At 39.1% G+C, this 13004-nt stretch overlaps 3 protein-coding genes across 5 annotated transcripts in view; all 3 read left to right on the top strand.

The window, feature by feature from the left end:
• LOC111045597 (venom carboxylesterase-6) overlaps window positions 1-2485 on the top strand; it is a 60720-nt gene extending 58235 nt beyond the window's left edge. For all 3 annotated transcript variants that reach the window (XM_022331042.2, XM_039428719.1, XM_039428720.1), the window contains exons 10-11: window positions 1117-1261; window positions 2167-2485. In XM_022331042.2, coding sequence (XP_022186734.2) covers window positions 1117-1261; window positions 2167-2398 — 377 coding nt within the window. In that variant the 3' untranslated portion in view covers window positions 2399-2485. The remainder of the gene's footprint in view (window positions 1-1116; window positions 1262-2166) is intronic.
• Window positions 2486-8699: 6214 nt separating this feature from the next.
• Window positions 8700-11912, top strand: LOC120351639. Its single transcript, XM_039429538.1, has one exon. The coding sequence runs from the start codon at window positions 8700-8702 to the stop codon at window positions 11910-11912; it is 3213 nt and encodes a 1070-aa protein (XP_039285472.1).
• Window positions 11913-11987: 75 nt separating this feature from the next.
• LOC111053782 lies at window positions 11988-12638 on the top strand. Its single transcript, XM_022340711.2, has one exon. The coding sequence runs from the start codon at window positions 11988-11990 to the stop codon at window positions 12636-12638; it is 651 nt and encodes a 216-aa protein (XP_022196403.2).
• The last annotated feature ends 366 nt before the right edge of the window (window positions 12639-13004 follow it).

Here is a 13004-nt window from a genome sequence, read left to right as displayed (position 1 = left end):
GAAGTTGATATTGTGGTAATTATTCATATTGAATGAGAAAGACTAAGATATTGTCAAAAACCACAGATTTATTGATACTTAGAAACATTTCTAAGTATTAATAAATCTGTGGTTTTTGACAATTTCTTAGTCTTTTTCATTAAAAAACTAGTACTCTACCCTGAACGTTTCCATTGGGAGAGTTCACAAGATAATTAGTACTTGCCCATGGAACTGTACCACCAACTCTACTAATGAAAACCAGGCTTAAATGACTGCACTAGTCACAGTGATGGAGTGTGCGAACGGCCACCAATGTTACACCTGGCTGCCTTTATATCGAATAGTTTTAAACATTACAACCTGGCAACCATCCCATAAAACCTGGTTGCCTTATAGTTGCATAGGGGGTCCAGGTTATCATTGTGATCTTTGAAAACTCATTTTTGAATTGGTATAAAGATTTTTCATTTTTATACCAAGAATTTATACTTATTTATGGACTCAAATATGATTTTTTCACAATGGATCCATCGTTTGCAATTGTTCTGTATTTCTGTATACATATAATTTATTATCTATTTTTGAGGACTATTGAATTTTTTTATTGATCAACTCACCCTCCCAGTTCTGTTTCAATATTGACACTAGAAAAATTACATTGAGATAAAAGGGTACTATTTCAATGATTTGAAAGAGAAGAGATGATTTTCTCAATTCATATGACAAAGTCTGCAAATCAACCAATGATGCTGATTTTGAGAGCAAAAATAGTACAATAGATATTCAAACAACAAGCAATGTAGTATACAAATTGTTGCCAAACTAGTTTCATCATACGTTGAACAAGCCGAAGCTGAGTTCCAACCTGAGTTGAATTTATTATTGCTTTATAAATCTTGATCATTGAGAAAATTGATATCACATAGTCTGGAACGTGGATAGAGGGATAGGGGAAAGAGTATGAAATACAAATATTTGTAATTATTACTGATATTGCACCCAAGTGCAAAATTGTTTTCAAATGATTGACAGTAGAGGAATAGTATTAGTGTTAGTATTAGTATTAGTATAAGAAAAAAATTATTTTTATTTTGTTGCTGACAGGACTAATATTTATGTTTATTCTGTGAACAGACATCATATATCGACACGGAACTGGGCACATAGAAGACTTCCTCATTTACATTAATGGATATGCAACAGCCAAGCCAACCCTACCAGGAGATATACAAATGAGACAATCTCTTACCTGGCTCTGGTTGTCTTTTATAGAGAAAGGGTGAGTTTTCCAGCAAATTTCCCTACTGAAACAAACTCATCCTATTTAAGAAAAATTTCATTTTCATGTATAACTCTCCTCAACTTGGGTTGGCCAACCCTCTTCCCGACCTACATCTCAAATATCAAAGCATAGCTGCTGACACAACATACTCTGCTTAAAAGTGATGACTGACACTGGAATTATTTTTTTCATTCCTTGTCTTCTAAAGTTCTCGCCTCCCGCCTTTTCTTCTTATTTCTTTTGATGAAGTAAAGGATACGAGTTTGACACGTCCTTACAACTGATATTAGACAGCCGGGACCGACGACCAAACGTGTCCATCCAATACACCGGAATGACCATGAAAAAAGTATTGAATAAACAATGATCGCTTGCTCATCAATGGAGGCGGATACTTGGATTTCCACTTATCAGTATTGAAGTCGGTGACCGGTAAAGTGAAAATCCAATTATTTCCATGAGTTCTGAAGGAGCTATTCCCACTCAGCCCGGCCGAGCGAGTATGAATAGTCCCATTGGAATTCATGCAAATTATAATATAGAGACGATGGTTTCTTGATCCATTCCGAACTGTGATGTATTAACACACCATCTTGATTATTACTGGCTCCATGTCGTTTTTTAAAACATCAAAATAGTGTGCGAATTATAGTCTCACTTTAACGGACATGTTTACTATACTGATAAGTGTGAATACGTCTTTTCTAAGTTATTTGATATACTTTTAAAGTGAGATCTGAAATGGTGAGATAGTGATAATGAAATGTTTCTTTTCAAACTCCTATTCATCAAACTTTAGTGATGAAATCCAATAAATGAAATGTGAATGAATAAATCTATCAACTGAACAAGTATGGTTTTTATAAGACTAAGTGAATTATGGTTTGTCCCCTGTTTTACAGCGTACCAGAACTGATAACATCCGACTCGGACCAAGCGGAAAGCGCAGGAGACGATGCCAACCTGGAGCTGATACATGCTCGAGAAGGAATCCCTGATGAGCCCGAATTCGTAGAGGAAATCGCCTACACCAAAATCAAATACCATGGCGACTACTCGTTTGAACGGTCCCCGTTCCTGGCAGAAAAACGATTTTGGCGCAGTATACCGACCAACGATCTCGTGCCTAGATAGATAGAATTCAAAACCTTAACTAACTATAAAGAATAGGTTGACAAAGTTGAAATGTGTAGCAATAAACACAAAAACCAACCCATTAAATGTGATATTCATTTATACTCCAATTTTTAATTTATTGTCAATTTAGGGTTATTGCAAACGAAGAGCAGTCAGGTGTTTTAGGTTCCATAATTTTGGTAATGGACCCACCTATTTTTTCACAGCGTGACAACACACACTACTGCCGGATCAGACATCAGCAGTCATTGACAATTCTAGCAAGCAGGAGCTCTTTGAACGAAAAGACCTTGCCAGCGAGAGCGTCTGTGGGCCAGCATGCCGACACTCAAGCTTCTTCTTTATAATTTAATTTGCAATCAAACCATCCAAGCATTCCAGATATATCGTTCATCAACATTCCTATTTGGAAATTTTTAGAATTAGCGGCTGAAAAACGTATAGTGATGTCAACATTATGAAGTCAGTACTGCAGTATTCGATTTAAATCATTGTAAAAAACGCGAGTTATTATCATTCTTCTTTCTGATGGAGTGAAGTATCAGCGTTTGACACGTCCTTACAACTGATATTAGACAGCCGGGACCAACGAACAAACGTGTCCATCTAAAACACAGGAATGACCATGGAAAAAGTATTGAATGAGCAATGATCGCTTGCTTATCAATGAAGGCGAGTAATTGGATTTTTACTCATCAGTATTGAAGTCGGTGACTGGTAAAGTGAAAATCCAATTATTTCCGTGAGTTCTATTCCCACTTCCAAGGAGCTATTCCCACTCTGCCCGGCCGAGCGAGTATGAATAGTCCCATTAAAATTTATGCAAATTATATAAAGATGATGGTTTCTTGATCCATTCCGAACTGTGATGTATTAACTAGAGATTGGTATCGATACATCGATGTTTACTGTTTGATGTTTTTCATTCACTCATCGATAGTTTTAGCTAGACATCGGTCATCCGATGTTTTTCTCAACTAAAAAGTAAAAACAAATCTTATGTTTTTCTTATTTGAAGAGGATTATTTTGAGAGGAAGAGGTTTTTTGTATCCATGAATAGTGTCGTTCCAATTTCATAATTGAATACCACAAGTTCAAAATTTCTGAAATTCAGTTAGTAACTGTTAAATATTGGAACAATAGCTCCAGCTAAAATTGTAGTCACTTTAGAAGCTCTTTTTGTACTTTTTAAGTATTTCGAAATTTATGAAAAATATATACCAATAGCTCAATCAACTTCCGAAATAATTGAGTTCCAATCCATACCAAAATAATAAACTAATACTCTGCGAGCTTATTAACAGAAATGATGTGGGTTCAATCACAATGATTTCACCCTGTTTTATCATTTTAAAAGAATGAATATCATTTTCACTGTATTATTAATACTAATAAAATCTATTCATCCATCGTTCCTGACATGTCTTTTGAGTATTTATTCATTCAAAATTATTTGATCATTCTTATCATCCATTTAATAGAAAAAACAAGTTCAACTTTATTCTCTTCACAAAATTTGGACAAAAGAATACCATCTAGATTTATTTTATATTGAACAAATATTCAAATCTGTAAAACAATATTTTAGAATTTGACAATTCCTTAGTATTTTTATTTAATATTTTAGAATATGGATTCTCTTTTTTAAATTTGATTAAATATCAATCTCCATTGCTAAACGTCAAGTCTGATTACCCACAAACAATTTATAATCTTTCAGTTTGGCTGCTGCCAATCTTTAATATTTTTTTATTGTTAACTAGGCTACTTCTTAAAAGCTCTGTCCCTTTCTTACACATGTGCATAGAAAAAGGAGATAGTAGTTTTACTCTTATAAGTTTTATGGTGAGTTTGGGTAAAGATATTGATGAACAACATCAGCCATCTTTTAAATTATATTTATTATTTAACTTACATTTCATTCAACTCAGTATACAGTCCACTTGAAGTCCCTCATACCAAACACATAAGATACATAGTTTTCGATTTATATGCGAGAAACCAAAAAATGTTACCTTTGAACCACCCCCACTCCCTTAGCACAAGGGGTTGGGGGGTACTTTTGATATGTTTACCCCCTTACTACCCTAAACAGAACTGCGGTGTCAAAAATTGTCTTCTAAACTTTTCCCTCTATAACCTTTCCTTAACTGCACTATATATCATTCAGTTAATTTTGATATCACATTAATTAAAAAGCTTCCCTCATAGTATAATTTTTCAATATTTTACTAATTGTATAATACACAAGAAATCAATATATTGCCGAGATTGTCAAAGATGTGAATTTTCAATGTGCTTGATGTAAATTATTGCAAAAAAGTAATATCATGGTTAGCTATGCATAAAGAGGCATGATAGCATGAAGGTCATTCTTTACTGAATCGAAATAAGCTGTTATAACTTTTTACTTTCCTTGCCGTTTTCAAGATCCAGTGAAATACAAACATATAAACATCTAAACATCTCAACATCCAAATATCTAAACATCTAAACTTCTAAACTTCTAAACATATAAACAGAAGTTGCTTGTTTAATGGTATAGAATACTTATTTATTCATTTTCTCAGTTGTACAATCTTATGTTTACAGTTCTATGAGGAGGCGCAACAGTCTTATGCCCAAAACTGACCCTTTTCAAATTTATACTACAGTCCAAGTCAAAATCTAGGTTAAGTTACTATCACAATCATCAAAATAATAATTTATTCACACTTCAAAAAACAAACACATCATCAATTTCAAAAAGATATACTATGAACTCGATTTAGAATGATATACTTTGTTATAGGTGTGCTAGTAGTAGTGAGCTAAGTCAGCATTAGTATTCGATATAACCAATTAGCGGCCTGTGCGCCGTGCTTAGTCACTACCACCGTAAACAAAGCCGTAGCGCATTCGTGTGACGTCAGCACAGGTAGGGCTCCTACACCAATAAGATATGATTTGATTTCAGCTGATCAATATCAGCTAGTGTTTCTATTGGTGTAGGAGCCCTACCTGTGCTGACGTCACACGAGTGCACTACGGCTTTGTTTACGGAGGTAGTGGCTTAGTCCATTTCACTTTCCTTGCCCTATTACCATAGGTAAGGAAAGTATTGCTTTCCGAAAAAAATTAAGGTACCCCAATTTCTAAATTTCTATACGTTTCAAGGTCCCCTGAGTCCAAAAAACTGGTTTTTGGGTATTGGTCTGTATGTGTGTGTGTGTGTGTGTGTGTGGATGAGTGTATGTGCATCTGTGTACACGATATCTCATCTCCCAATTAACGGAATGACTTGAAATTTGGAACTTAAGGTCCTTTCACTATAAGGATCCGACACGAACAATTTCGATCAAATGCAATTCAAGATGGCGGCTGAAATGGCGAAAATGTTGTCAAAAACAGGGTCTCTCGCGATTTTCTCAAAAGCGGCTCCAACGATATTGATAAAATTCATACCTAAAATAGTTATTGATAAGCTCAATGATTACTAACTGCTACAAGTCTCATATCTGTAAAAATTCCAGGAGCTCCGCCCCATCTATGCGAAGTTTGATTCTAGATTCCCAATTATCAGGCTTTAGATATTCTATTGAATCATTCACTATGAAGAGATAGCAGACTTCATGTGTTTCCAGCGTTATTGTCCTGTCACCAGCTGGCTTGGATCTTTGAATAGTAGACTTGAGATGTGTGACTTGTAGACTTGACCATTCACACCAGAGTTGTCAACTGAGTTCTCAACAAATTGAGGCAGTTTCTGGATATCCTTGTTTTAAACAAAAAGTTCCGTTTCCCAACCAGTATGAGAAACACTGAAAAAGTTGTGAACAAAACAGACTATACAATCGCTATTACACCAATTCTTTGGCAACAAGTTCTCTATTCTGTTGCTCTACAAAAGAACAGTAACTTTATGTAGAAAACTATTTGTGGACAAATTTTTTTGTTGACAACTTTGGTGTAAATACAGCAGCTTCAGCATTTATCCTTATCCATAAAATTATATTGTTGTACTTGAGTATACTCTTCATTTTTAATTACCCTATGTCGCACCTGGCTATTCCATTGGCTGTGAGCGAAATAGTAACAACTATCAACAGTATAAATAGCTGGCTAGTAGAATTCCACTAGCTTCAAAAGTTTGAACATGTCAACAATTCATTCGGGCTACTGAGACAAATGCGCAGGTACCAAAAAATAAATTTGTAATGGAATCAAAAAGAAGGTAGGTATGGTAATGAAACATTACAGGCTTGCTGTAATGATTCTAATCTGTGTTACCGCCAATATAACTTTGGCAGTTTCCCTCTTATATCTGTCGGTAAGTTGGCTGTGTGTTTTGAATCAACCGCGCTCACCCATGGCCATCTAACATGCCACTGCCATCAGCCGCAATGATATCGCCAAGCCCATTGTAGATGGCACTGCTCTCTCTCTCGGCTTGTTCCACTCCCCACTACTACTTCGCCCGTTTCCGCTTTGTCAAGATGGCTTGTTCTAAAACGTGCACTAACGCTACCAATTTTTCCTCCCTTTGAAAGAACTTATAAATGTACGACCTCTTCGCTGCGACATGGGCCCATGTTTTCCCCCCAGCCAGTGCAAGTGATTTCTTATTACAATAACGTGCTACCGCCTACCCGAACGAGAAAACCGCTGTTACAGTCCACTGCGAACCCGCCATCCTTGTACGAGAAGCTTCTTAAAGGTAACGACTTTATTTTGAGCTACTAAGTAACGTGATTTGAAGCCCATTACATTGGCTCTAACATGATTCTGGTCCAACCGAGCCGCATGAAATTATTACGATCGACCTATGGATGAATCTTCAATTATTTTCGCATTCTTCGAATTTCTCAAGGTTGAGGTTAGATGAATCGAATCAGTAGCATGCAAGCATCGACTATCGAAATATCGATCATTAACCGTCATCAATCATCGAGATATCGACTATCGACTATCGATTTTACTGAAACATCGACCTAGCCTCAAAATTTTGTTTACAAAATTATTTTTTGAACTGTTTTTGAATGTTATTTCGCTGAAATGGCCGAGGTACTCTTGCTCAACAAGCTAAAACGCACTCAGCTGTCGCTTTGCGCTTTAGCCAACAAATATGAATTTGAAATACCGATAAAATTATGCGATTATTATTTGGACTTAAACAAAAAATTTGAAAAATTAGCTGATGATTTTAACAACCTACAACGTGATGAAATGCCTTTAGCTACTTTGACCGAATTCGATAGCGTTCAAAAGGAATTTCAAGACACTTTTGATCAAATTAAATTAAAAGAAGAAGTAAATACCTGCACTCCTACTGAATCTAAAGCGTCAAATTTTATCAAGCTGCAATTGTCCATCCCAGTATTCTCTGGAGACATGGAGCAATGGGCTTCCTTTAAAAACGTATTTGAAGCGGCTGTACATAATTGCAAAGACTTTTCAAATGATGAAAAATACTATCTACTTGTATCCTATTTACGTGGAGACGCCTTGTGCTTAGTTCAAAACTTTGCTGACACTGAAAATAAAGTTTGCATAACCGATATGACAACAAACGCTATCGAGCTTATGCCTTATACAGCAAAATCACAAACTTTCAGCCAAAGGGCAGTCTTGTTGAAGTACTTAGACATTTTGCCATTGAATTAGGCTCAGCTAAGCAATCACTATTTAATCTGAAATTGAACCATGCTGATTTCTTAATAACAACTATTTGCCTTCAGAAATTGCCTAACGCTGTAAGAGCCAAATTTGAGAATTCTTTGGGCCCTGACGACTTACCTGCTTTTGACCACCTGATGAAATTCATTTCCAACCAAGAAAAATCGCTGGAGGTAACCGCCATCAATGAGGTGAGCGAACAGTTATCTAGTGCTAGTTACACCGCTATACCAACCGCAAAAGTGAAGACTGAAGATCATTCACAAGTAGTAAAACCGCAATTTACTGAAAACAAAAGTGGCAGCAATCTGTGTGTACTATGCAACATTCCTCATCCATTGTACAAATGTGAGCGCTTTAGGAAGGAACCTATCAACAAACGAATGGATATTGTCAAGCAAACCCGCAGATGCTTCAGATGCCTCGGGTCCCACCTCAAAGCCAAATGCAATTCACTGTCCTCTTGTCGTGCATGTAAATCAATCCATCACCATACACTCATCACAATATGTAAGTAATTCATGTTGTACCGATTCGAGAATCCCGCAAAACACGGCCAGTCCCTCACGGTCTTCTTCGTCACCTTTTGGCACAGCGCCTGTGACCAATATCTCAACCCCAACCCGCAGTTCATCCACCGGCATGCCGGACACCTTCAGTGGCTGTGCACAAGTGAAAGCTGTACACGCTTCTGCTTTACTGGGCACCGCTATCGTTGCCGTTGTTGATCAATACAACCGATCACAATTACTACGTGCTGTATTGGATTGTGGCTCCATGAGATCGATTATCACTACCCGAGCTGCCCAGCAACTTGGTATCACCATCATGCCCGCACGCATTCAGATTAATGGTATCTCTGAACAAGCGACCGCTGTAAAAGGTACCACTCATTTGACACTGCTATCTCGACCGCAGTTTAACACCTTTCTCCAAACTGAAGCCCTTGTCTTAGAGCAAATAGCTGGTGACCTACCCGCTTTTCCAATCAGCAGTGAGCTCAAAACCTCACTTTCACATTTGGATCTCGCTGACCCTGGTTTTGACCAACCCAATAGGATAGACCTCTTGATTGGAGCTGACATTTATCCTAATGTATTTGTTTCTTCCGCCAATGCTATTATACCAGGAAATCCCGCTGCCTTCGCCACTATATTTGGCTATGTTCTGAGTGGAAAGCTAAATATTGAGGACTCGCCTGCTCCGCTTCATCAGATGCAACTTATCTGCACCATGTTTGCCCGCGAAGAACCGCTTGCTGAGGTCATGAACAAGTTTTGGGAGACTGAAGATGTCCAAATAAATGCGAAACTCTTATCACCTGAAGATGAACTCTGTGAACAGCTCTATGAGTCCACTACCTACCGCAATGATGAAGGCAGATATGTAGTCGCACTCCCCTTCAAGCCTAGCGCGCCTGTTCTTGTTTCAAACCGCAAGCAAGCTTATCGAAGTCACCTTGGATTATTAAAACGCTTGGAAAATTCTTCGGAACTAAAGAAGAAATACGACAACTTCATGACAGAATATCATGAGCTTGGCCATTTGGAACTTGCCAAATCCGCTTCTGACTATGTGATTCCACACCATGCAGTTTTTAAAAATAAGGACCCCACTCAGAAAATCAGGGTGGTGTTTAATGCTTCCAGCAAGGATACCAATGGGCATTCACTAAATGAGAATTTGTTACCAGGGCCAAAACTGCAGTCCAATATTATTCAAGTATTGACCAAATTCCGCACTTACAAGTACATTGTCCTTTCTGATTGCAAGCAGATGTATCGCCAGATTTTGTTAAGGCCTGAAGACTGCCGTCACCAACATGTTTTTTGGAAACCTAATTATCATGAACCTGCAAAAGAATTTGAACTTAAAACCGTAACCTATGGGCTTACTTCCAGTGCTTATTTAGCGCAACGCACATTGCAACAACTTGTCAAGGATGAAGGAGAAGCATTCCCTCTGGCAAGTAAAGTTTTAACAAGTCAAACTTATGTTGATGACCTGCTGGGAGGAAGTAACAATTTTTCTGAAGCACAAACGCTTATTTCTGAACTGATTGAGTTATTGTCGCTTGGCTCCTTTGAACTTCGGAAATGGAACTCTAATACTCCTGAATTGATCGCTAACTTGCCTGCAGAATTTTTGGAAAATCAAGATTGTATGTTTGATGACAACGCTACTGCAAAAGTTCTTGGAATTGTCTACAGCCCGCTCGCGGACAACTTTCGCTATTTCATTTCTCCTTTTAATGGGCAAATCACTAAAAGAACCGTTCTATCATTCATCGCTCGAGTCTACGACCCCCTTGGGTGGCTCACTCCTCTCATAATGCTGTTCAAGCTATTCATGCGCACGCTGTGGTCTCAGCAATTAGCTTGGGACACTGAGGTTCCAGCCTCACTTCGAGCTCATTGGGAGCTGATTACCGCTGAAATTTCCCGTTTGGACAATGTTGTAATCCCGCGTTTACTCGCCTGTAACCGCTCTACTACCCGGCTGCTTGGATTCGCCGATGCCTCCAAAAAGGGGTTTGCTGCTTGTATATATATTCATGAAGAGACTGAAAATAGATATGTTAACTGCCGTCTCATAGCCGCCAAAAGTCATGTCGCCCCGCTGAAAACTATGACAATTCCACGCCTGGAATTGATGGGTTGTTTGCTGCTTGCTCGTTTACTATCCGCCATCTTACCTACGCTGTCCGAATATGATTTACAAGAAATTCGACTCTACACCGATTCCAAGACTGCCTTGGATTGGATCAACACACCCACATACAAATTGCAGATTTTTGTTGCCAACAGAGTACAGCAAATTACTCAGTTAACAAAACTTGAGTCATGGCATCACGTTACTTCTGCTAACAACTGTGCAGATATTGCTTCGAGAGGCTTGACTCCCGCTGAAATCGTCTCCTGCCATGATTGGTGGCACACTACCAATGCGTTTCGTTGTCTCGCCACTGACTTTCCCGTGTCCAATCATCTTGTTTCCAACATTGTACCTGAGATGAAAACTAACCCGCTGTACATTCTCGCTACTGTTGAAGAACCAATTGAGAATCGTTTGTATACCGCTATAGAACGTGTATCCAAATTTGGAAAGCTATGTCGTATTTTTGTCTACATACTAAGATTTGTCAACCGCATCAAACCAGCCCGTTATGAATATCGCTGCAAAATAGTCAAACAGATTGAAACCTGTGAAACGCCTGCCTCAATTGACACCACCGCCTGTGAAGCTGAAATAGCTAGAAAACTCATTGTTCATGTTGTGCAACGGGATAAATTTCAGAAGGAAATAACAGAGTTGAAAGCTGGAAAATGTCCTAAGCATCTACTAACGTTGCAACCGTACATTGATGATTACGATTTGATACGCTTATCTGGTCGTCTTGAGCACGCTCCGATTTCTAGTGAAGCTAGAAATCCATTATTGCTGCCGAAAAATGAGCATGTATCCTCACTCATCATTCGACACATACATCTTCAAAATTGTCATGCCGGTCCCCGCACCACACAAGCAGCTGTTTGCCAACAGTATTGGATAATCTCTGCCCGCAATCAAGTTCGCCGCATAATACATCAATGTGTCATTTGTAACCGCTTTTGCCGCACCAACCTACAGCAACGTATGGCCCCGCTACCTGCTGAACGAGTCACCGCCAATAGACCATTCAATTTAACTGGCTTGGACTTTGCTGGTCCTTTCTCATGCAAAACATCTTTATTGAAACGCACACAAACAACAAAAGGTTATCTGTGCATATTTGTATGTTTGACCACCAAAGCTACTCATCTAGAGTTCCTGTCCTCGATGTCTGCCAACAACTTCATCGCCGCTCTACACTGATTTATTGCCCGCAGAGGTGCGCCGCACACTCTGTTTTCAGACAACGCTAAGACTTTCACATCCGCCGCAAGAAAAATGTATGAGTTAGAAAAACTCTTGAAGACGATGCCCTCTGAAGTGAAGTGCTTTCTGTCTAACTACGGCATAAACTGGAAGTTCATTCCCCCTTATGCTCCGCATCAAGGAGGCATATGGGAAGCCGCCGTCAAATCCTCCAAAACACTGCTACACCGCTGTATTGGGGACACAGCTCTTACATACGAAGAGTATGACACCATTTTCGTTAGAATTGAAAGTATTCTAAATAGTCGACCGCTTACAGAATTGTCCTCTGAACCTGCTGAAGCTGCCTCCGTGCTCACTCCCGGGCACTTCCTAATTGGTAGACCTCTTACCGCACCACCGCAACCCATAGAGACGAAGGAACTATTGGTCGCACGCCGCTGGAGACTTACAAACCAAATGACCCAATATTTCTGGAATCGCTGGTCCAAGGAGTACCTATGCACCTTGATCAATCGCACAAAATGGAAAACCACTGAAAGAAACTTGCAACTTAACGATTTGGTCATAATCAAATCTGTCAACAACTCTCCTCTCAGCTGGCCGTTAGGCAGGATTATTGCGCTACACCCTGGTAAAGATGGACTAGTACGTGTAGTCACTATCAAATGCGCATCTGGGAACATTGTTCGAGACATACGCAAAGTTCACCGCATCATTTGAAACCTTCTACAAGTTACCGCACACACCGCATGAAGACCGCCTCGCTCACATCCGTGAGGATTGTTACTGTCTACACCGCCGTTACTGTCTACACCACCGTTCCTGTCTACACTGCTGTTTCTGTCTACACCGCTGCTCCTAGCTACACCACTGTTCCTGTCTGCGCCACCTTTCTGGTCATTTGTGCAACGCTCTCACTGTGTATTGTCACCGACCCGCTGGAGATTGTTTCCACCGCTATGAAAAACTGTTCGTTTTTGAGGGGGGGGTATGTTACCGCCAATATAACTTCGGCAGTTTCCCTCTTATATCTGTCGGTAAGTTGGCTGTGTGTTTTGAATCAACCGCGCTCACCCATGGCCATCT

The sequence above is a fragment of the Nilaparvata lugens genome, chromosome 5 (assembly GCF_014356525.2).
Source record: "Nilaparvata lugens isolate BPH chromosome 5, ASM1435652v1, whole genome shotgun sequence".
Lineage (NCBI taxonomy): Eukaryota > Metazoa > Arthropoda > Insecta > Hemiptera > Delphacidae > Nilaparvata > Nilaparvata lugens.
The sequence above is the reverse complement of the archived record's forward strand: the minus strand, read 5'-3'. Positions and strand labels throughout refer to the sequence as shown.

Bases quoted from the DNA above. Each gene is read 5' to 3' on its own strand.
- LOC120351639 (XM_039429538.1), top strand. From the start codon at position 8,700: ATGCCGGACACCTTCAGTGGCTGTGCACAAGTGAAAGCTGTACACGCT.
- LOC111053782 (XM_022340711.2), top strand. From the start codon at position 11,988: ATGTATGAGTTAGAAAAACTCTTGAAGACGATGCCCTCTGAAGTGAAG.